Source organism: Macaca thibetana, chromosome 9, assembly GCF_024542745.1.
Source record: "Macaca thibetana thibetana isolate TM-01 chromosome 9, ASM2454274v1, whole genome shotgun sequence".
Taxonomy (NCBI): domain Eukaryota; kingdom Metazoa; phylum Chordata; class Mammalia; order Primates; family Cercopithecidae; genus Macaca; species Macaca thibetana.
Window position 1 is genome coordinate 89,630,680 of NC_065586.1, and position 21,784 is coordinate 89,652,463.

The window sequence follows — 21,784 nt, forward strand, 5'->3', positions numbered from 1 at the left end:
TCAGGATTCAAACGTAGCTCAGAATCACTCCAAAAGCCATGCTCTTTGTCACAATTGGACCACCATTGAGCATGGAACGTTCTGACTCAGTTCCTATTCTTACATTCCAAGGTTCTTTGAGAACCATTTTCCAAACTAGTAGTAATTTCTAAAACCCAGAAAAACAACGTAACTAACTTAAAAATAAGTTCTAAAAATCTTGAATGTTTGCACTTGAGAAATCTTATATTTAATTAGTGGAGGTAGAAGACATAGACTTTTGAGAATGTTTTAAAGGGAAGTCGAGAGAATTTTCAAGGGTTTAGAGGCTAATGGTATGGGCTCTTTACTTTTAGTTTAGTTTTTTATTTTTATTGTGAAAAAAAAAAAACCTCTAAGAAAAGTTTATAACGTGTATATATATATATGGTGCTGGTTAAAAATAGAAAATTACACTACCTGGTGACCTTCCCCAGTCATACAGCATTAGTACTGTGCTATATTTGTGTACTAGGGACACATTTCCCTTTTCTTGGCATTATCAGGACAATTTTTTTACTCATTAACGTTGATTAGAATCATTCTAGTGATTTGTGGAAGAACAAATAGAAAGGGAAAGGGAAAATCATTCCTGTGGTCACAGGAAAAGAACCAGAAGAAGGAGAAAGAGGGAGATGATTAAAGAGAATAGTTGGATAGGTATTTATAAGAAAACTTTTTTCTGAGGTGGAATGAATGGAGCTAGAAAGGAAAAGGCGGCGTGGGCTTCGGAAAGGAGAAAGGATGTGCTGGGGAAGGGATAGAGCTATTGGCACTGTGGGTTGGAGGTTTGGCTGCTCTCCGGAGCAAGCGAGGAGGAAGGGGCAGCCCAGGCGGGAGGAGAGGGGGCATTTTGGAGATGGACACTCACCAGTTTGGTTAGTCATCATTTGGGAGATATCCCCTAGACTGAGTGTCCGAGAGTGTGACTCTCCCGTGTTCTGTTCTAAATGGAAAGATCAATGCCCAGGAATCATTGTTGTTTTTAACCAACATAAAATGTTGTTTAAATATTGAGTGCGCCTGTAATCCCAGCACTTTGGGAGGCCGAGGCAGGCGGATCACTGAAGCTCAGGAGTTCAAGACCAGCCTGGCCAACATGATGAAACCCTGTCTCTACTAAAAATACGACAATTAGCCGGGTGTGGTGGTGGGCACCTGTAATTCCAGCTAGGGGGGCTAAGGCAGGAAAATCACTTGAATCCGGGAGGCAGAGGTTTCAGTGAGCTGAGGTCACACCACTTCACTCCAGCCTAGGTGACAGAGCGAGACTCTTGTCTCAAGAAATAAAAATAAAAATAAATAAATACAGAGTGGGTGTTGAAGTGAACAGGTTAGGAACTGAAAGGACAACAGCAGGAATCTGAGTAGTATTTCAGAAGTAAAAAAAGGACCACAAGTCATTTAGTAGGCTGGAAATGACAAAAGAGACTCATAACTAAACTTTATCAGTAAATGCCTTTGTTTAATTTATCACTACAGTTTACATCACCTTTTTTTTTTTTTTTCCAGGAGCCTTGCAAACAACAATCTCCAGACACTCCCAAAAGATATTTTCAAAGGCCTGGATTCTTTAACAAATGTGTAAGAGGACCTAAGAAATCAATGAACAATTAATTAATTTGCAGTCATTAACAAGGAAGCCTGGTATTGATTATTAGAATTTTTAATTGGCTTTTAAATTAAAATTAGGATTTGTAAATCTGAATTTTAACTGGCTAAAAATTTAAATTTACATGGACTAACATTTGAGTCTTCTGTGATATTTATCATTGGAAATTCTGAATATGTGGCAGCCAGGCATTCCTTTGACAAAGTGTGTGTCTATATGGCAGGGAGCGATGGTAAGGGACTTTGACAGGGTGGGAAGAGACCCGGCTAGAAATTTCAAGATCCCTTTTTTCTCATGAGGTCCAGGAAATAGGGCTACAAAGGGAAAACATAAAGGAGTCTGGGAAACTGACAGAATAAAGATGAAAGGTTACACCCTTGGGTTGGTCAGTCAACAGAGAAATGGAGCAGGAAGTGGGGGAAGGGAGAAAAGTTTGCCTTTTTTCTCATTAGACTGAACAACAACTCTAAGCTTAATCCCCAGGAATTTGGCTTAAGCCCCAGGAAGGGAATGAACTTAATTATTTTTGACCCTTTTTCAAACAAAAGAGCTTTCAAACTTTGACTTTTAAGCCTCCGAGTGAAAGATCTTTGCAAGGAATTTGTACATTTTGCTGTAAGCAAAGCAAGTAATATATGCCTAAACCTCTCAAAAGCAATTCAGCTTCATTATTTGCCTTCCAGAACATTAGAAAGGTATTTAAATGTCATAAGGTGGAATACAGGAACAAATGAAAGGATATATGAAAACAAAGGCTTTTTAAAAAAAGTATTCAGGTACTTTGCTGTAGACTATATATTCAAAATAACTTTTCTCCAATAACAAACAAAAAGAAAATCTGAGTCAAGTACTTTTTTCCAAGCCCAGTATTTAACTTCAAATCAGTAGCCTAATGAAAAACTTTCTTTGTTCCTTGCAGTATTTCCCCAGCCCCTCCTCCATGTCTATTACCCCAATTCCTGAATGATGGTTTAATTCCAAGAGAACGCCCAAATCAGGATTCTTCCAAGAGAGTCCTGGACAGACCATAGTTATCTTCTCCGGTTTACACTAGCCTGAAAGGTTGCCACTCATTAGTGTGGGTCAGAGTTCTCCTGGGAGACTAGGTCAGTTCTGGGAGTGTCTTGGAAGTTAGAACACACTCCATGGGTGACGTGGGATGTAGCTCATTGGGGATCCTTTACCCCATTTTTGTGTCAGTCTATACCTTACACTAGTGAAAAACAAAACAAAAAAATATTGAAATTGGCTCAGTCTCTCCAGGGAATCCCAAGATGGGTTTAGCCTTTTGGACCTACTCTAATATGCCCAAATCAAGAATTATCTTAGAAGTACAAGGATCCATGCCAACTTGCCTTTTAGTGGATTTCTTGGCTTTCTTGAAAGTATCCTCTAAAAAACATTTTTAAATGTTTGGGCGTTTAAAAATTATTTATGTGCGGTGTGAAGAGTAGGCAGCACCTATCTTAAGAATTCTATGTGACCAGGAAAGGAGGTGGAATTCCTGAACAGAAGCAATGCAAATACACAGAGAACTTGGTGAGTTGGGGTCATATGTGGAAATGTAAATGGTCTATGCTGTATAACTTATTACAGGCATGAGCGATTGTATGTCTGTGCTAACTTTGCTGTGTCAAAGTCATTTCCTATTTAAACTGAATTTGTAGACCACAGAAGAGGATCAGGATTAATTATGTCTGTGAGGAAGAAGAGAAGCAAACAGCTCACTTGATTTAATTAAATACATTACAATAATCACTACATTCTGTCCTTTAGACCTGTGCTGTCCAGTAGGGTAGCCACCAGACATCTATGGTCACTGAGCACCTAAAATGTGCTCCTAGTACAACTGAGAGACGAATTTTAAATTTTACTTAATTTTTTAACAGTTAAATTTAAATTTAAAAGCTGATTCTCAGCTCAATTATTGGAAAATGTTAAGTATGTTTGGAACAATTTGGGTATATACATCTTTTTTTTCAATTATGAATTTTATGACATCTAAATATAGATCACCTATTTCTGGGAAAATTTAGCATCTGAATTAAGATATATTATAGGTATAAAACACACACTGGACTTCAAAGACTTAGTATAAAAAAGGAATGTAAAATATCTCAATAATGTTTATATTGATGATGTGTCAAAATGATAATCTTTTGTATGTACTGGGTTAAATAAAACATATTATTAAAATGAATTATACCTGCTTCTTTTTACTTTTTTAATGTGGCTATAGAAAATTTTAAATTACATTTATGGTTCATATACTGTTTCTATTGACAGCACAGCCCTAGACTGAGCCACTTGGGGATCCAAGAGGGAGTAAGTGATGAGGTTCCATTGACTGGGTAGTCTTCAAGTGCATGGTGCTAAGTCTCTGAGCCCCAAGTGAGTGGTCAGTCAGGTTCCAGGTGGGTTATAGGGCAGGATGTAAAGCTGGGTAAGGTCATTCTGCACATGTTAATTGTTCATGTAGAACTCTCTCCTGTGTGGGTAGGGCCCTTGTACAGCAAAAGCAGCTGAAGTTTGTCTTTCAGGGACCTGAGGGGTAATTCATTTAATTGTGACTGTAAACTGAAATGGCTAGTGGAATGGCTTGGCCACACCAATGCAACTGTTGAAGACATCTACTGTGAAGGCCCCCCAGAATACAAGAAGCGCAAAATCAATAGTCTCTCCTCCAAGGATTTCGATTGCATCATTACAGGTAATGTACTCATCATCATTCCATCTCATAAAATTAAAATAAGAGCTACCTTTTTTTTTTTTCCGTATGCAGGAACTGATATTTTTTATATCTTAAAAACCAACTGAGCAATTTAATTTTTAAAAAATTATGAACCATTGACAATGCTTCATGCGTTTAAAAGAAAAGTAAAATGGCCATTTTACTATTCTCTGAAATACATGTATTTCTTATGAATATTTGAGATCCAGCCAAGGAAAGAGGTATTAGCTCACAGTTATTTATCATTTCCTCTTTTTGCAGAATTTGCAAAGTCTCAAGACCTGCCTTATCAATCATTGTCCATAGACACTTTTTCTTATTTGAATGATGAGTATGTAGTCATCGCTCAGCCTTTTACTGGAAAATGCATTTTCCTTGAATGGGACCATGTGGAAAAGACCTTCCGGAATTATGACAACATTACAGGTATGAAAAGCCTAATAATATTTTGAGTGGGAAGTTAAATTACTTCAGCCAAGGGCAATAAGGAAAGATGAGTGGTATAGGGGAAAGCTTTAGCAGACCTAACGTCATTTGAATTTCAACTCTACCATTTGCTAAATGACCTGGGATTGTTCTCTAAGCCATAATTTCCCCACTTGTAAAATGGGAATAATATTAATACTTAACTCACAGGGTTGTTAATAAGATCATGTGAACACATATTCAAGAAACTTAGCATAGGGTCTAGTATAATACATAATCAGTAAATATTTGATTATTTTTCTTCAAATAAAAGTATTGGATGGTGAATCAGGAGTTCTAGTCCAGGTTCTGCCACAGTCTCTTTGGGCGAGCCGCTCATACTCATGGATACCCCCAACCCCTTTTTCTTAACTATAAGATAAGAAGGTAATTTTAGATCACTAAGTCTCAAACTTTGTTACACAAACATTTCTTCTACAAAATGTTAATGTATGCCTTGTAACAAAAAGGATTTTGTGGTTCAATAAACTCGTGAACCATATCTTGGTCTTGTAGATTCATAATACATACATCTGTGAATCCGAGAAGTCCTGCAGTGAGGAAATTTTTCCCGTATTTTTCACCCTTAATTTGGCCATGGAATCTAATTCTTTCTTTTTTTTTTTTTTTTTTTTGAGACGGAGTCTCACTCTGTTGCCCAGGCTGGAGTGCAGTGGCATGATCTGGGGTCACTGCAACTTCAGCCTCCTGGGTTCAAGCAATTCTTGTCCTTCAGCCTCCCAAGTAGCTGGGACTACAGGTGTGCGCCACCATGCCCCGAAAATTTTTGTAGTTTTAGTAGAGATGGAGTTTTGCCAAGTTGGTCAGGCTGGTTTCAAACTCCTGGCCTCAAGTGATCCACCTGCCTCGGCCTCCCAAAGGTCTGGGATTACAGGAATGAAGCACCTTGCCTGGTCTTACTTAGCTGATCTCTTAAGTCTCTTTCCCATTTTAATAATTTTTAAAATTATAAGTCATTAGTTAGAACATAGGGCTCCCTCTACAATATTTAATATCAGCTTTAGCTTCTAATACCATTAAATCTGCTCTCAAGAGCACTCACACCTCCCCATAAAAGGTAAGCCTTTAGATAAGGCATGGAGGGTCATGAGAGATTTTACTGGTAGCCATCACCCTCATTGCTCAAAGGACCAAGACAGGTCTGGGGCTTGCTCAAGGCTGGGGTTACTTAAATAAAGGGATCCCTTCCAAACTGAGACCATTTTATAATCTAAAAGAAACTCCTTTCTTTTAGAATCCTCCTTTCTGAAGGAAGAAGGTCATGTTTCCCTAGTCCCCCATAAGTTTTCCAGTGGACTATAGCAGGGTTCTGTGCAGTCAAAACCAGGCTCTTCTTACTTGTGTATGGTTCATCAATTTCTTTGAATGGCTCTTTAGATGAGCACTTACAAGAGAAATAAATCATACATCTGCAAAATTTCAGAGGGCACCTCAGAGCATCTTGTCTAGGATGATGTCTTAGTCCCTTCTTGCTGCTGTAACAAAAAATACCTTGACTGGGTCATTTATAAGAACAGAAATATATTTCTCATAGTTCTGGAGGCTGGAAACTCCATGATCAAGGCACCAGGAGATTTAGGGTCTGGTGAGGGCTCACTCTCTGCTTCAAAGACGGTGCCTTCTCTATGTCCTAACATGGCAGAAGGGCAAAAAAAGATCTAACAGACTTGTTCAAGCCCTTTTCCAAGGGCACTAATTCCATTCATGAGTGTGGAGTCCTCATGATCTAATCACCTCCTAGACACCCCACTTCTTAATACTATTACACTGGGGATTAAACTACAACATAAATTTTGGAGGGACACAAACATTCCAACCATAGCAGATGACAAATATGTGTCCCATGCTCAGTCATTATCCCTTCCTTCACTCTAGACAGGCATCACTAATCCATCATGGTAATCGTTCATGTAGAGTGCAGACACGGCCACAGAATCCTTCTCAACACAGTTCCCCAGACAATCACAGTCAATGAGCCAATCAGTATTGGTACGTGTTGGAATCTGGTGGCCATCCTTAATCTAGTCTAAAGTCTCATTGTACAGAAAAGAAAACTGAGCCTCAGAGAAGTTAAATGATTTTCTTAAGATCATACAATCAGTTTAGCCCTGAAAAGAGTCACAAAGAAGACTACCTTGCCTATGGATGAAGCCAATTAGTAGAAAGAGTTAATGTAGAACTTTCTGCCCCGCACTAGAGCTGTAGTCAGAAGAGGCCTAAAGCCCAGATTTGCCCAGCTGTCTCTGGATTTTCTAGAGCCAAACTCCTTCTGTGAGATCAGAATCTCACAGGTCAGATAAGTATCAAACTCTTCCCCAAAGGATATCAAGCTAGGCCACTGACAGATCCCACATCATTTTCTGTGATTTCCCAAAATAACTTTCAGGAGCATTGCCCATGGCTGCCCCCGTCTTTCGATTTTCTTAAACATCCCTCTTCCTTCTCTTCACTCCTGCCACCAGTGACCTAAAGCTCCAGAAAAGTGAAAAGTGGCATCTCCTTTCTTTGCAGGGGAAAGGCGAGTTATTCTAGAGCAGGAAGCAGTTCAGACTTAGAGCAAAACAATTACAGTAGAGCCATGGGCTACCCAGACCACAATGCTAGCCTTTGGTTACCTAAGATCTTAGATAACCCAAATTTGAAGTCCTGGAATAGCTAACTTGTCCCCATCTTGGGTTAAAAGCATAGACACGCTGGTAGGCCTGACTTTGAATCCCCAACTCTGCTTTCTGCTACCAAAACAGCCTCTCTGAGCTTCAGTTTACTCATGTGGAAAAAGAGATACTATTTATCTCTTAAGATTGTTGGGAAAATTAATGAGGTAAATTGAGAAAGCACATAATAGATGCTCAGTAAACAGTAGTTTTCATTAGAGTTATGATTAACTCATAATATGTCAGGGAAAGTAATGCTTTCTTTCTGTAAGAAATAAGAGAACACTCGGGCCATAGCTGTGTGTCCTGAACGTCTAGAGCAGGCTGGATATGACGTAAACAACTCAATTGTTGGTAACAAGGCCCCACGAGGCACAAAGGCACAGGACTTCAGGACACTGCTGCCATTGGGCTTTGGAGACCAGCCTTGCCTAATCAACCAAGGAGATCTCTTGTTTCAGGCTGATTTGGGTGGAAGTTGTATGGCCCCAGCCTGCATGTTTACATGCTCCAAAAGAGGATGGCCACACAACTAACCTCTCCTTTGTCTTTTCCCAGGCACATCCACTGTAGTATGCAAGCCTATAGTCATTGAAACTCAGCTCTATGTTATTGTGGCCCAGCTGTTTGGTGGCTCTCACATCTATAAGCGAGACAGTTTTGCAAATAAATTCATAAAAATCCAGGATATTGAAATTCTCAAAATCCGAAAACCCAATGACATTGAAACATTCAAGATTGAAAACAACTGGTACTTTGTTGTTGCTGACAGTTCAAAAGCTGGTTTTACTACCATTTACAAATGGAACGGAAACGGATTCTACTCCCATCAATCCTTACATGCGTGGTACAGGGACACTGATGTGGAATATCTAGAAATAGTCAGAACACCTCAGACACTCAGAACGCCTCATTTAATTCTGTCCAGTAGTTCCCAGCGTCCTGTAATTTATCAGTGGAACAAAGCAACACAATTATTCACTAACCAAACTGACATTCCTAACATGGAGGATGTGTACGCAGTGAAGCACTTCTCAGTGAAAGGGGACGTGTACATTTGCTTGACAAGATTCATTGGTGATTCCAAAGTCATGAAATGGGGAGGCTCCTCGTTCCAGGATATTCAGAGGATGCCGTCGCGAGGATCCATGGTGTTCCAGCCTCTTCAGATAAATAATTACCAATATGCAATTCTTGGAAGTGATTACTCCTTTACTCAAGTGTATAACTGGGATGCAGAAAAAGCCAAATTTGTGAAATTTCAGGAATTAAATGTTCAGGCACCAAGATCATTCACACATGTGTCCATTAATAAGCGTAATTTTCTTTTTGCTTCCAGTTTTAAGGGAAATACACAGATTTACAAACATGTCATAGTTGACTTAAGCGCATGAGACACCAAATTCTGTGGCTGCCATCAGAAATTTTCTACAGTACATGACCCGGATGAACTCAATGCATGATGACTCTTCTTATTACACTTGCAAATGAATGCCTTTCAAACATTGAGACTGCTAGAACCAAGCACTACCAGTATCTCCATCCTTAACTGTCCAGTCCAGTGATGTGGGAAGTTACCTTTTATAAGACAAAATTTAATTGTGTAACTGTTCTTTGCAGTGAAGATGTGTAAATAAGCGTTTAATGGTATCTGTTACTCCAAAAAGAAATATTAATATGTACTTTTCCATTTATTTATTCATGTGTTCAGAAACAACTGCCAAATAAAATGTTTACATTTTCTTTCATATCCCAAAGGTAATTATTTACAGGAGCTGTTTTATTCTTGTTGTTGGTTTGTTGAAGAAATAGTTTTATATAATAGCTTTGTATTTGGATCAAGGATTTACAGTGTGAATAATGAATGAAGATAAAATTATGGGTAATCTGATATTGATTACCCATAATTTATGACCAGGTTTATATGTGGCTCGATCAGATGATTTTTAACATTCAAAGGTATTTCCAAAGGTCATGGCCTTTCGGGATAATTTGAGGTGAAATGGTGACAAATTAAAAGAAAGGTAGAGAAATTTGCCTACTACAAGAGGACTGATTTGAAATTAGTGACAGCAAGACCCATCCTTTCCTGACTGATAGCCCCAGCTAAAATCATCACTCAGACAACTTCTAGGAGAAAGTAAAATCAAGAATTAGGATCTCAATACTCTATTTAGGGTCTTCCTAAACATCTGACAGCTGATAGAGATTGTAACCTTACAGCGTTTGCCTCAAATGTACCTGTCATGAAGGCCTCTTAATCTGACCAAGGATGCTTCACTTCTAGATACAATTTTGATTTGTTATTTACCTGCTGCAGAGTGCCCAAAAGGCTCATACCTGATTTTCTAAATTTCTGCTTCTGGATCACATGGGTCATTAGCACAATGCCTGTGATACAGTAGGCTCTCAAAAAATGCTTTTAAAGAAGCATGTGTCCTCCTGTTATAATATCATAATAAACTTTCTGAGGCCTTTTGACCTAATTATTGCCTACCTCCTAAGAATGGGGTATTGTTCAGCAGGGGTGGGGGACTGAGGCAGAATAAGGCCCTCTGAGGCCTTAGAAGACTAACTGGGGTGTTACAACACAAAAAACCTACAGAGCAAGCAGTGAGTGCCAAGTACCTTCTAAACATTCCAGATTATAAGTATCCTGGGAGTACCAAGATGACTTTCTGGAAGTCTAGGTTCTTGTTTGAACTTAAAAGGAAGATGTAATTTCAAAGGGGGATCATGGCAGAGAAGATATTCCTGGCACGAACTGGTTCTGTGTGCTGCCTTCACGGAGGTGGTCAGAGCTTGCTCCCGCTCATGGTTTGCTGGACTCTTTTGCCATGTAAGTGTGGTCGGGAAGGGCAGACAGCAGCCCCTGGCATATCTAGAAGACTTGAGGCATCAAAGGTACACACATACTTACATAGTTTCTGTGAAGCAATTCCCTGGAGAGTTATGCACAGGAACCAGATTCCCATATGGGAAAGATAATAACTCTGACATCAGGATTATGGGAGAGAAGAATACCTCACTCCCAAACTGGCCTTTGAATGTCTTATTTTTTTCAGTTCCCTTTTCCTGTAAGCAGCATCATATGCTATTGGAGAACACCTGCTCTGTACAGGCTAGGTTGAACTCCAGCTCTGCCATGTACTGGCCTTGTCCACAGGCCAGTTGCTTAGCCCCGCTGAGCCTCAGTTTCTTTCCCTGTAAAGAGGGACAATAATACCTACTTCCAAAGATAATGAAAGGATTAAATGAGACAGTACATGCACGGCGGATTTTATTTCCCAGATATGACCACAACAATAGCTGCCATCCCATGTGCTCTGTGACAGCCTTTCCCCCATCCCCTCAAGAGGCAGTACCTAGTTCACCTACTCTTAAACGTGAATGAATTTATGACTTGCTCGTAATAGAATGTGGTGGGAATAATATAGTTGATTTCTGAGGCTAGGTCATAAAAACGATGAAGCTTCTCTCCTACCTTGTAAACTGGGACACTTGATTTTGGAGCTGTGAGCAGCCACCTTCAAAAGTCCTACTAGCCTGAGGCTACCGTTCTATGATGAAGCCCAGCCCCCATGGAGAAACCACACGTAGGTGCCTTGGTCAACAGACCCAGCCAAGGCCATCCTCAGCCACCGGTTCTGTGAGTGAAGACGCCTCTGGGTGATCCCAGCTCCAGCTGACAAGTCACTACCAGACTTCAGATCTTCCCAGCAGAGGCTCCAGACATTGCAGAGCAGAGACAAGCCATCCCCACTGTGTCCTGTCCAAATGCCTGACCCACGGACTCTATGAGCATAATAAAATGGCTTAAATTGTTTTAAATGGCTAAGTTTTTGGGTGATTTGTTACACAACAGCAGTCGAATACTTAACATGGAAGTGGCACAACTAAGCACTTACCGAGTGATAGTTATTGTTAACAGGCACCCCACACTCAGAATATTGCATACTTTGGGATCATGCTCTACCTTATTATGTTAATGTAATTCTCCATCATTTCATTTTTTAGAGAATAACTCCTTTTTTTTTTTTTTTTTTATTTTGAGATGGAGTCTTGCTCAGTCACCCAGGCTGGAGTGAAGTGGCGCCATCTCGACTCACTGCAACCTCTGCCTCCCAGGTTTAAGCAATTCTCTTGCCTCAGCCTCCCAAGTAGCTGGTATTACAGGCGCCTGCCGCCACAGCCGGATTTTTTTTTTTTTTTTTGTATTTTTAGTAGAGGTGGGGTTTTGCCATGTTAGTCAGGCTGGTCTTGAACTCCTGACCTCAGGTGATCCACTGCCTCGGCCCCCCAAAGTGCTGGGATTACAGACATAAGCCACCACGTCCAGCTGAGAATAGCTCCTTTTAAAAAATACATTATCAGTGTTCTTTGTGCCAGGCATTGTGCTGAATTCAGGAATGCAGAGATTAAAAGACCCAGATTCTGCCCTATTTGTTTTTATTTTTTAATTTTAGGGTCCTGCTGTGTTGCCCAGGCGGTAATGTTGTGGTGCAATCGTAGCTCACTACAGCCTTAAACTCCTGGGCTAAGTGATCCTCCTGCATAACTGAGATTGCAGGCAGGTACTACCACACTCAGCTAATTTCTTAAATTGTTGTAGAGACAGGGTCTTGCTATGTTGCCCAGGTTAATCTCAACTCCTGGCCTCAAGAAATTCTCCCACCTTAGCCTCCCAAAGTGCTGGGATTATAGGTGTGAGCCAAAGCACTCAGCCAGCCCTTCTTGTTTTCAGAAAAGCACTGACTGTTGAAGCTAGCAAACTGACTCTCTAATTTACCTTAAAGCTGGAGACCCAGAGGTGTATGTGAAGTAAGCTAGCTGAATTAGGACCATCTTCCAACCTGACACTCAGCCCAGTCCTTTCTCCATCACGTGGTGCCACTTTTCAAATATTCACTATCTGATTAGAACTTGGCATGTAGATGGGAAGATTAATGAGGGGTAAAGAGAAGACCAAGAAAATTAATTCAAGAAAGACTCAGGAGGAGGACACGGGTAGGGTTCACCTTTGCAGGAAATGACTAGCCTTTTCTGAGAGTTGTCCCCTCTCGCTGTACCCTTCATCTACCCTATACTATTTAACTCTGTCCCCTCTGCAGCCACAGAAGGTTGCACCTGTAATGCATTCCCAATGTTCACCTGAAATGAACTCCAGGTGTTCGTCCTAGATGCTGGGCTTAGCTCAGCCTGAGCCAAGGTGCACACAGGGAGCACTGGTCTTTGAATGGGAGTTCAAAGAGAAAGAACTTTGAGTTCTGTCTCCTGGATATTTGGAATTAGGACGGCAAAGGCTGAGCCAATTTGCCACAAGCACAGGATCTGTAAGGAGATGAGCCTAAATCAGGCTCCTTAGAGGCAGAGGGATTGATTGAGGGAGTGCTCTCAGGCTACACCTGAAGGGAGTGAGAGGAGCAGCATGGGACAGGGGAAGATGCTATGCAAAGACAGGAAAAGACAGGCTACACCTGATCCTAGGGGGCTGTCCAGAGTGGGAATTGCACCACGGAGTGTGTCCTGCCTTGAGGCAAGGAGGATGGACTTTTGCACACCCCCACCCATCTGACAGTCATTGGCCAAGGAGTGTGAGGCAAAACCTTTTGGGCATCTCCAGGAGAGAAGCTTCCAGTTGGTAAAGGATAGTCCTCCAGAGAAGGGTACACATATGAGCTGTTATTAACTGACACCCACAGCAGCTGCAGGATGAGGACGTCAGCCCAGTAAAGGCATTGGGGTGAGATACCGACAGCATATACCACAGTGATGGTGACTGGGGAGCTGAAGACACCATTTGGGGGCAGCCATGATGGTCCATGTGCCAGAAGAGCTGAGAAAATTGGTCAGAAAGTGAGAAGAGAATGACATGAGAGCTCAGAAAGGAGCCAAGGTGAGAAACTCCACAGTATGAGGGAGAGCAAGAGAGAGAATAGAGAGAAGAAAGAAGATAGAAAAAGGGTGAGAAAAAGAGGGAGGAAAAGAGGGAACAAGGGAGAGCAAAAAGGAAGAGGAAGTGGGGAGGGAGGGATGGTGAGAGGAAGATGGGGAGGTACAGTGTTCCTGGTTGGGTTATCTGGTAACCAAACTCTGAGAAGTTACTGTACAGACATTAATTAAGGAGTCCTCTTGAGGTTATCACCTGGGAAGGAGAAAATGGAAATAGGATTGGGTGGAGGGAGGCACTAAACTGTGACAAAGTTCTAATAAAAGCCTCAGGCAACCTGGTAGCTGCTCTAACTTGAGACAGCTGAGCTGGGATGTCCCTTCTCAGTTGTCTCAAGTTAGAGCAAGGGGACCAGGTCTTTTTATGTAGGCAGTATCCATGCTGGTTAGCCATTGGATGCAGCTCCCTGCCCTTGAATTCCTCAAGGGATGATACGGTTTGGCTGTGTCCCCACCCAGATCTCATCTTGAATTGTAGCACCCACAATTCCCGTGTGTTGTGGGCGGGACCATGTGGGAGGTAATTGAATCATAGGGGCGGGTCTTTCCCATCCCGTTCTCATGATAGTGAATAGACCTCACGAGATCTGATGGTTTTTATAAAGGTGAGTTCCCCTGCACAAGCTCTCTCTTGCCCCTTGCTCTAACGCCATAATTCTGAGGCCTCCCCAGCCATCTGAAACTGTGAGTCCATTGAACCTCTGTTTCTTTATAAATTACCCAGTCTCAGGTATGTCTTTATTAGCAGCGTAAAATTGGACTAATACAAGGGACTTCTATAACCTTCTAACGACAACCCATGCACATATACATTTTGTTTTGTTTCAGCTTAGTTTGAATGGATTTCTGTGCTTGTCCCAATATTATCTCCAACTAATTCAAAATGTTTAGGCATAATTTACTGTAATGTAGATATGATGGTAAGTACTAGATATTTCCATCCTTTTTCTTTCCACAGTTCAGACTGTATAATTTCATTGCTCTATCTTCAAGTTCATTTTCAATCTCAAATGTCTTCAAAACATAATATTATTTCAATCAGATTAATGCTTCTAAACTTTTATGTAAAAATTCCAATGTATGAAAAGTTTTGAACCATCAAAATTTTAAAATTTCCAGTGTATTTTGGACCAATGTATTGTGAACCAATCTTTTTGGAAGTTAAAAAGGAGTTACTAGAAAAACGATCACACACTTGGTTGCTGTGGCAATGTCTCAAGTTCTGTACTTATCCCAAACTGATTCCAAACTCTCCCTGGACTGGCATTGGTCCCAGGACCACATCTATAGGTAACTGAAACAACTATAGCTCAACTCACTCAACTCGGCTCTTATCATACATATCAATCAGAATGTGGGATATAAGGCATTTTAATATGATTTCTATCAACAACATCAGGGCCTCCAGGGACACTACATTTCAAGAAGACCTAAAATGGCCCTAGAAAGTCCTGAAGGTGGAGTTCAAGATCTGGCCTGCTGTTTCTCCCACTCCTGCATCCTCTACCTTGCCCACACTCCAGTTACCCACACAATTTGCCAAACTCTATTAATCTAAGCACGGACATGCTTCAGCAGCTCCAACCACCCACAATGCCCTTTCCCCACTTTTCTACCTTTTGAAATCTTAGTCCTTCTCATCCAACCAGTTAGGTGTGATTTCTCCTTCCTCTGGGTCTCTTGGCCCATTGCTTTGTACCATAAGCAAGGCTCATGTTTCACTCGACCTTGCATTATGGTTGGCTGTCAATATATCCATCTCTCCCACCAGGTTACACATCTCTGAGGGTCAGGATTGTGTCTTAGAAACCTGTGATTCTTCCATCCATCCCACCCCTAAGTTCCTAGAACAGTCCTACTTTTTGAAGATGGTCCAAAAACTTGGTGGAAATCAACTCATTTAAGCCCAGAAGCTTCAGTGCTTCTGTTTGCATCTCTGACAAGCAGCCACATCCCCTGTGGTGAGTTCCCAGCTCCACAAAAAATCCTGGCCATGGATTGCCCCCAAAAGAATAGGATTTGACAGTCTGCCAGCTCCCCACCAGTAACCGGGGTAGGCTTGAAGGTGAAAGAGACACAATTTATTTCCTGAGTAAATCCTTATTAAATACACACACTGCAGATCTACCTATGGTTCACAAAACTGAAGGATGGGAACTGACTTAATTAAGCCATGGGGAGTAAAAAGGCAAGAAGCTTGACACTAGCACTTTCAGAAAGTCTATGCCCTTTGAAATTTTTATCCCCAGAGAGGAGTCCACACCTGTGGTCAGTACTACTCAGAGATGCCCCAGAGGGAGCATCCTCCCTAGCTGGAGCTTTTAACAGTAATTCCCAGCAAATCTGTATCCCAGAAATCGGTCCTCTTAATAATTCCAGATCTCAGGATAATTGTTATTCATACTTCATTCCCTTGGCCTTGTCTATACACACCTATTTAATAATTCTAAAATAAAATTTCTTTAATATAGGACATATTCTTTAATATTTTAATTTAATTACAGTAATAGGTGACATTTACTGAGCACTTACTATGAGTCAGCCTCTATCCTAAGGGCTTTATCCATATTATCGTCCATCATCTCTAATCCTATGATAATAGTATTATTTTACAGATGAGAAAGCAGAGTCTTAGAACAGCAAAGTAACTTTCCCACAGCTATATAATCAGTTAAGAAGCCAAGAAAGATTCATTTGGATCATATCTATCAGTGGCACCATGTTACGAAGTGCCTAAAGACAAAATATATATTAAAAATTCAGAACTCTGTAAACTGCCAGATAGACAGATACTCCACTCAGAAATTTGATGTGTCCCCAGTATCATAGAGCTTTTGGTAAGTATTTATACGTATGGACACAAGACAAGCTCAATTTCACTGGAGATGTTTATTGAACACCTACTATGTGCAAAGCACTATGGTAGATGATACAAAGAAAATTAAAATAAGCAAAAAATTGTCCTTACCCCTAAATAATTTACAAACCAGTGGAACTTATTTCTAAAAGCCAGCATGCAAAAAATTTGACTTGAAAGAGGCAAAAGTACTTCTGTAAGGGTTTAAAGAAGAAATGAATCATGACACGTTTTCTTTTTTTTGGCCTGTAGGTCAATCCTGTTGGTGTCCACAATACTTCTGTCTCTGGGGCAGTGGGCATAGTGGTAACAGCATGTCTTTAAGAGTCAGGCAGACCTTAGTTTGCATCCCAATATGGCCTTCTCTAGCTCTAGGACCTGGGACAAGCTAATCAAACTCATCTGCAAAATGTGAATAAGGATAGTCATAGAGTGGGTTTGCAGATTAAATACTGTATAAGCCTCACAAGTATCTCAGGAGGTGGTTACTCTTAATACCTCTATTTTACTAATGAAATTAGCAACTTGTCCATGAACATACAGCTAGCAAGTCTGACCTAGGAGCCTGCATCTGACCCCTCCATTCTGCTACGCTGGTATGAGTTGCAGAAGTGGTAGATTATTGTATAGGAGCTGTAATCACTGATCAGGATAGGTGAAAGATGCTTATGCCCCATCACGTCTTTCTCGATGAGACCTGAGGATGTCTGTGGACTTCCAGAAGAAGAGGTGGAATAGAAACCCAGGTGAGGCAGTGGGACCCGCCAAGAGGGTACAGGTAGAAGATGGCAGTGAAGTGAGCAGACCACCCCAGCAGCATTGGTGTGCTCCAACATAGAAGACGACAGGAGTCACAGTGTGTGATATGCATGCATTCTTATTAAGGAACATCGAGGGACTTTGACCTCTAGAAAATTACCTATGTTCCAATAAAACTTGCTGTTGTTAAAATGTGGTCAATGTTTATAGCAGTGGAGGGAACACTGTGTAAAAAAAAGCTCTTCAAATTTCTGTCTAGCTTTTGCATCAATAAAAGTCAGATATCCCTGAATGATAAAATGAAGCAATTCTACCACATCATCCCTGTCAGCAAATTTATATTAAGTGATGTGTGCCTTTACTTTTTAAAAGTATACTGTGTTTTGTTTTGTTTTTCCAAAAAGAAGATAGAATCAAGCTCACAAGAGGTTTACTGTATTCCAGCCATGTGACTCTGGCCAAATTTCCTCAACTAGCTTAAGTTATTCTCAACTAGAAGTGCTCCACTGAGTAAATGCATACCCCCATTTCCTGTTTTCAAATCCCGTCCACTCTCAATGAATGTATCAGAATTATCAGGATTTTTCTAAATGCACAGCCCAGATTCTGATCCCTGAGGAGTTAACGGCAGCCACGATTTTTGTTTGTTTGTTTGTTTGTAAGTTACTGAAGCCTAACCAAACTAGTTGAAACATCTAGCTTCAGAAATATCTGGACCAGATGCTCAGATGATATTTTCATAAATCTGTCATTCCCTGACTCTTGGCCCTATTTTCCTCTATGTTGACTTTTTCCTAAGTCAATCCCTCCTTTCATGGTGGAAAAATACCTACCAACAGCTCCAACATTAGTCTTGCTGGTATAGCCTTGCCCAGCAGAAAGACTGGGAACTCCTCTTCTCCAGTAGTTCTAATAAAAGCTCCGGGCTGGTGCTCATTGGCCCAGTGCCCATCTTGATGCAATTGTTGTGGCTAAGGGTAGAATGCTTATTGGCCCAGGTTGGGCGATGTTCCCACCCCTGGAACCCACGGATGAGAACCACATAGAGTGAGAGTGAGGTAACAGTGATTCCCTAAAGTGAAATCGGAGTGCTATTAAAAGGAAGGAAAGAATACCAGACAGGCAAAACAACAAATACTGACAGTAGGAGGTGTGGTCTCTTTTGCGAACCTCTGCTTAGAGAGCCAGAGTTACTAAAGGAGGGCCATGCCCTCAGACGTGTCTAGAATCCCTTCACTAAAAGGTTTCAAAGATCCCTTCCAGCTCTTATTTTTCAAAAGTTGGCAAAATATAACCTCCCATCTTGGTCTATTATTTATAATGATTTACTGTTACCTTTTCTATATGCAGTTTTAAAGTGTGTTCCCTCAAACATTCTGTTTTAAAATATTTAAACTGGTATCGTTTGTTTCAGAATGACGTTTTCCTAAGTGAAGTCAAGCTGCCAGTTCTAATTTAGTGGCCACCCATCTCTGGGAGAGGAGAGACCAAGTGTTCTTAGATCACTTTCCATTCTGTACTTGAATGTGCTTCCATTTCAAATCAATCTGTATCTGGCAAGGGCAACACTAGCTCCCCTCTCTCTATACTTTAATCACCTTGAGGTTGGCCTTGCAGATTAAAATCTTAGACACTCCTTAGTGGTCCAAGACTTTTCCTAATTTAGCTTTCCTGCAAGTGTCTAGTCAGTGGCTAAAATTATCATAGGCCAATCTCAGCAGAGAATAGAACATAAAACGCTGACTTCTGTTCAAAATGGTCCCCCAGTCTGGGTGCCCCACACCAAAATCACCTAGAAAGTTAACTAAATATACAGATTCCTGGAGTTCTACCTCAGACCCATCAAACCTGAATTTTCAAAGAATGAGACCCAGGAATTTTTTTTTAAAATGTTCCTTGAGTGATTCTGATGTTGATAGCCCATGACCAGCCCACTAACTGGGATTCGGAAGCCTCTGATATAAATAACCACGTTGGACTAACCAGTATCATGTTAGTAGCTCCAAGCCTGTGGTTAGAAAAAGTTATCCGAAAGCTCTAGAACGTACTAGTTTTAAGCATTACCCTAGGCAAGACATTTAAGTTTCTTGGTGCCTCAATTTTCTAGAAGATATTGGAACTAGACAAGGTCATTCCAAAGGTCCCTTCCAGTTCTGAAAATTCTGTGACTATCTGTTATAAAGGAGGAAAAAAAACAGCTTGAGGGTTTGGTGACCTTGACCCAATGCCACCTTCTTTATAGTAGATGAGTTCTTTGTTTCCTAATTCTAAGAGAGCTCTAAGGTAACAATTAGCATTTAGATAATCCTTCAGAATAATCTGTTGAGATGTGCAGTATGAACAAACTGAGGAAGATCCAATTTCCTGTTGACTTGGGTTTGCTGGGTTGAGTATGTGCAAGCAGCATTTAGTATGTTGGTGTTTAATGGATATGACATTTCACTGCACCAAATGGGAAAGAAGTATTTTTAGCACAGAATTCATCAAGGTTTAGTAAAGAGGGACTAGTACTCTGAATGGAGTGTGAATAAGCACAGATACTATTTTCAAAGACCAAATAGAAAGACCTCTTTCCCACTACTATCACAAAATAGTCATGTATGCACTTATTTTCACCCAAATCTTGAAGAACTCACTCTTTTTCACATCTCCTAAAACACAGTATTCCATCTAGTACAATAACTCAGCTGCCTTACACACATTCCTCCTGTCTTTAGATAGCCTGAGTACCTATGTTTAATAGGCTAAAAATGTTGTTAATGATTGAAAGCAATAAAAATAGTTACAATTTATTAAGCATTTACAATGTGCAGGACATGTACTATTTTACATGCATTTAGTCATTTAATCCTTACAACAATCCTACTATTATCCTTATTTTCCAGAGAAAGAACTGAAGTTCAGAGGGGTTCGGAAGCCCACCCAAAGTCACAGAGCTAGTAGATTTAGTAGAGAGAAGAGCTAGGATTTAAACCTTTGTCTCTCTCAAATTAGAGCCTTAGTGGTTTTTTGGGTTGTTTGTTTGTTTGTTTGTTTGTTTGTTTGTTTGTTTGTTTAACAGAGTTTCACTCTGTGAGGCTGCAGTGCAGTGGCATGATTACAGCTCACTGCAACCTCCTCCTCCTGAGCTCAAGCGATCCTCCTTCCTCAGCCTCCCAAGCAGCTGAAACTATAGATGCACACCACCATGCCTGGCTAATTTTTAAAAATTTTTTTGTAGAGACGGGGTCTTGCTATGTTGCCGGGGCTGGTCTCAAACTCCTGGGCTCAATTGGTCCTCCTAATCCTCCTGCCTCAGCCTCCCAAAGTGCTAGGATTACAAGCATGAGTCACCATGCCTGATCAAGTATAGTAATTGACTGCTATACTCACATGGATTATATCAGTCAGGGTAGGCAGGGTTATTTGGTAACCCTTTTCTAGGGTTATTTGTAACTCTCAAATCTTAGTGCCTTAAAATAATAAAGGCTTACTTCTTATTCATGAAACTAAGAACTATGTGCGAGTTACAATAATCATCACACATTCATGTATGCATTGGTAGTCAGTATATGGAACACTGGTAAGTCACTTTAGCAGAAGGAAAAAGAGGTGTGACAAAAGGCATGATTGGCTCTCAGAGCATCTCCCTGGAATTTGACACATCATTTCTGTTCACGTTTTGCTAGCTAATGCCAGTCATATAGCCATGCCTAAACCAATAAGACAGTGAAATGTAATCCCACTATGTGTCTGAAGGGAGATAGAAATAAACAAAGATTTGCCAACAGTCCTAATGAAAACCACACTGACATAATCTAACATGAAGGTTATAGGTAGGGGCGGCGTTTTCTTCATGCCTGTATCTCTGTCTTTTAGCAAAGTGACTGGTACATGTAGGAGCTCAACGCATATGTTGCATACATGTATGAATATATGAATAAATGAAAGAAAATATTAATGACCAGGAAATATGGCATATACTTTGATATATAACCACAAGAGACCTTTGCTTAGTTCTGCTTTTAACTGTAGCCCCAAGAGTACTCTGTCATAAGGGTGAAGTTTAATATATATTTAGGAATTTTGTATATGAGGGGCTCAGGAGTTGTAATGGACAGGTTAGAAGGTAGAGCTCAAAGTTGCATTTGCATGGTACATTTGCAAGATTAAGAAATTACGGACTGGTCATGGTGGCTCACGCCTGTAATTCCAGCATGAGCCACCTTGACTTTGGAAGGTCGAGGCAGGAGGATCACTTGAGTCCAGGAATTCAAGACCATCCTGGGCAAAATGGTGAGCTCTCTTCTCTACAAAAAATTTTAAAATTAGCTAAGTGTGGTGGCGAGCACCTGTGGACCCAGCTACTTGGGAGGCTAAGGCCAGAGGATCACGTGAGCATAGGAGGTCAAGGCTACAGTGAGCTGTGTTCATGCCACTGCACTCCAGCCTGGGTGACACAGCAAGACCCGATCTCAAAAAAAAAAAAAAGAGGAAAAGAAAAAAAGAAATGATCAATTATCCACATCAAAAAAAGGGCATAGCATAGACATAAATAAATGCATCTTTCATGTGCAGTGGTGATTCAATATTAGAAACAGCTGCCTCTGGGTCCTCTTTATTTAAGTTCAATTATTATTATTATTATCATTATTATTATTTTTTGAGATAGAGTCTTGCTCTGTTGCCCAGGCTGGAATCCAGTGGCGCAATGTTGGCTCACTGCAAGCTCCACTTCC

At 40.7% G+C, this 21,784-nt stretch overlaps 2 protein-coding genes and 1 long non-coding RNA gene across 7 annotated transcripts in view; 2 read left to right on the forward strand and 1 right to left on the reverse strand.

Moving 5' to 3' along the window:
- Positions 1-9,251, forward strand: part of LGI1 (leucine rich glioma inactivated 1) — a 40,004-nt gene extending 30,753 nt beyond the window's left edge. For 2 of the 3 annotated variants that reach the window (XM_050802789.1, XM_050802790.1), the window contains 4 exons: positions 1,531-1,602; positions 4,171-4,340; positions 4,623-4,787; positions 8,060-9,251. In XM_050802789.1, coding sequence (XP_050658746.1) covers positions 1,531-1,602; positions 4,171-4,340; positions 4,623-4,787; positions 8,060-8,895 — 1,243 coding nt within the window. In that variant the 3' untranslated portion in view covers positions 8,896-9,251. The remainder of the gene's footprint in view (positions 1-1,530; positions 1,603-4,170; positions 4,341-4,622; positions 4,788-8,059) is intronic. The other variant, XM_050802791.1, reaches the window with a different exon arrangement.
- SLC35G1 (solute carrier family 35 member G1) overlaps positions 1-21,784 on the forward strand; it is a 400,995-nt gene that overhangs the window by 286,805 nt on the left and 92,406 nt on the right. The window lies entirely within an intron of this gene.
- LOC126962058 (uncharacterized) overlaps positions 1-21,784 on the reverse strand; it is a 155,647-nt gene that overhangs the window by 30,371 nt on the left and 103,492 nt on the right. The gene's annotated exons all lie outside the window — the stretch shown is intronic.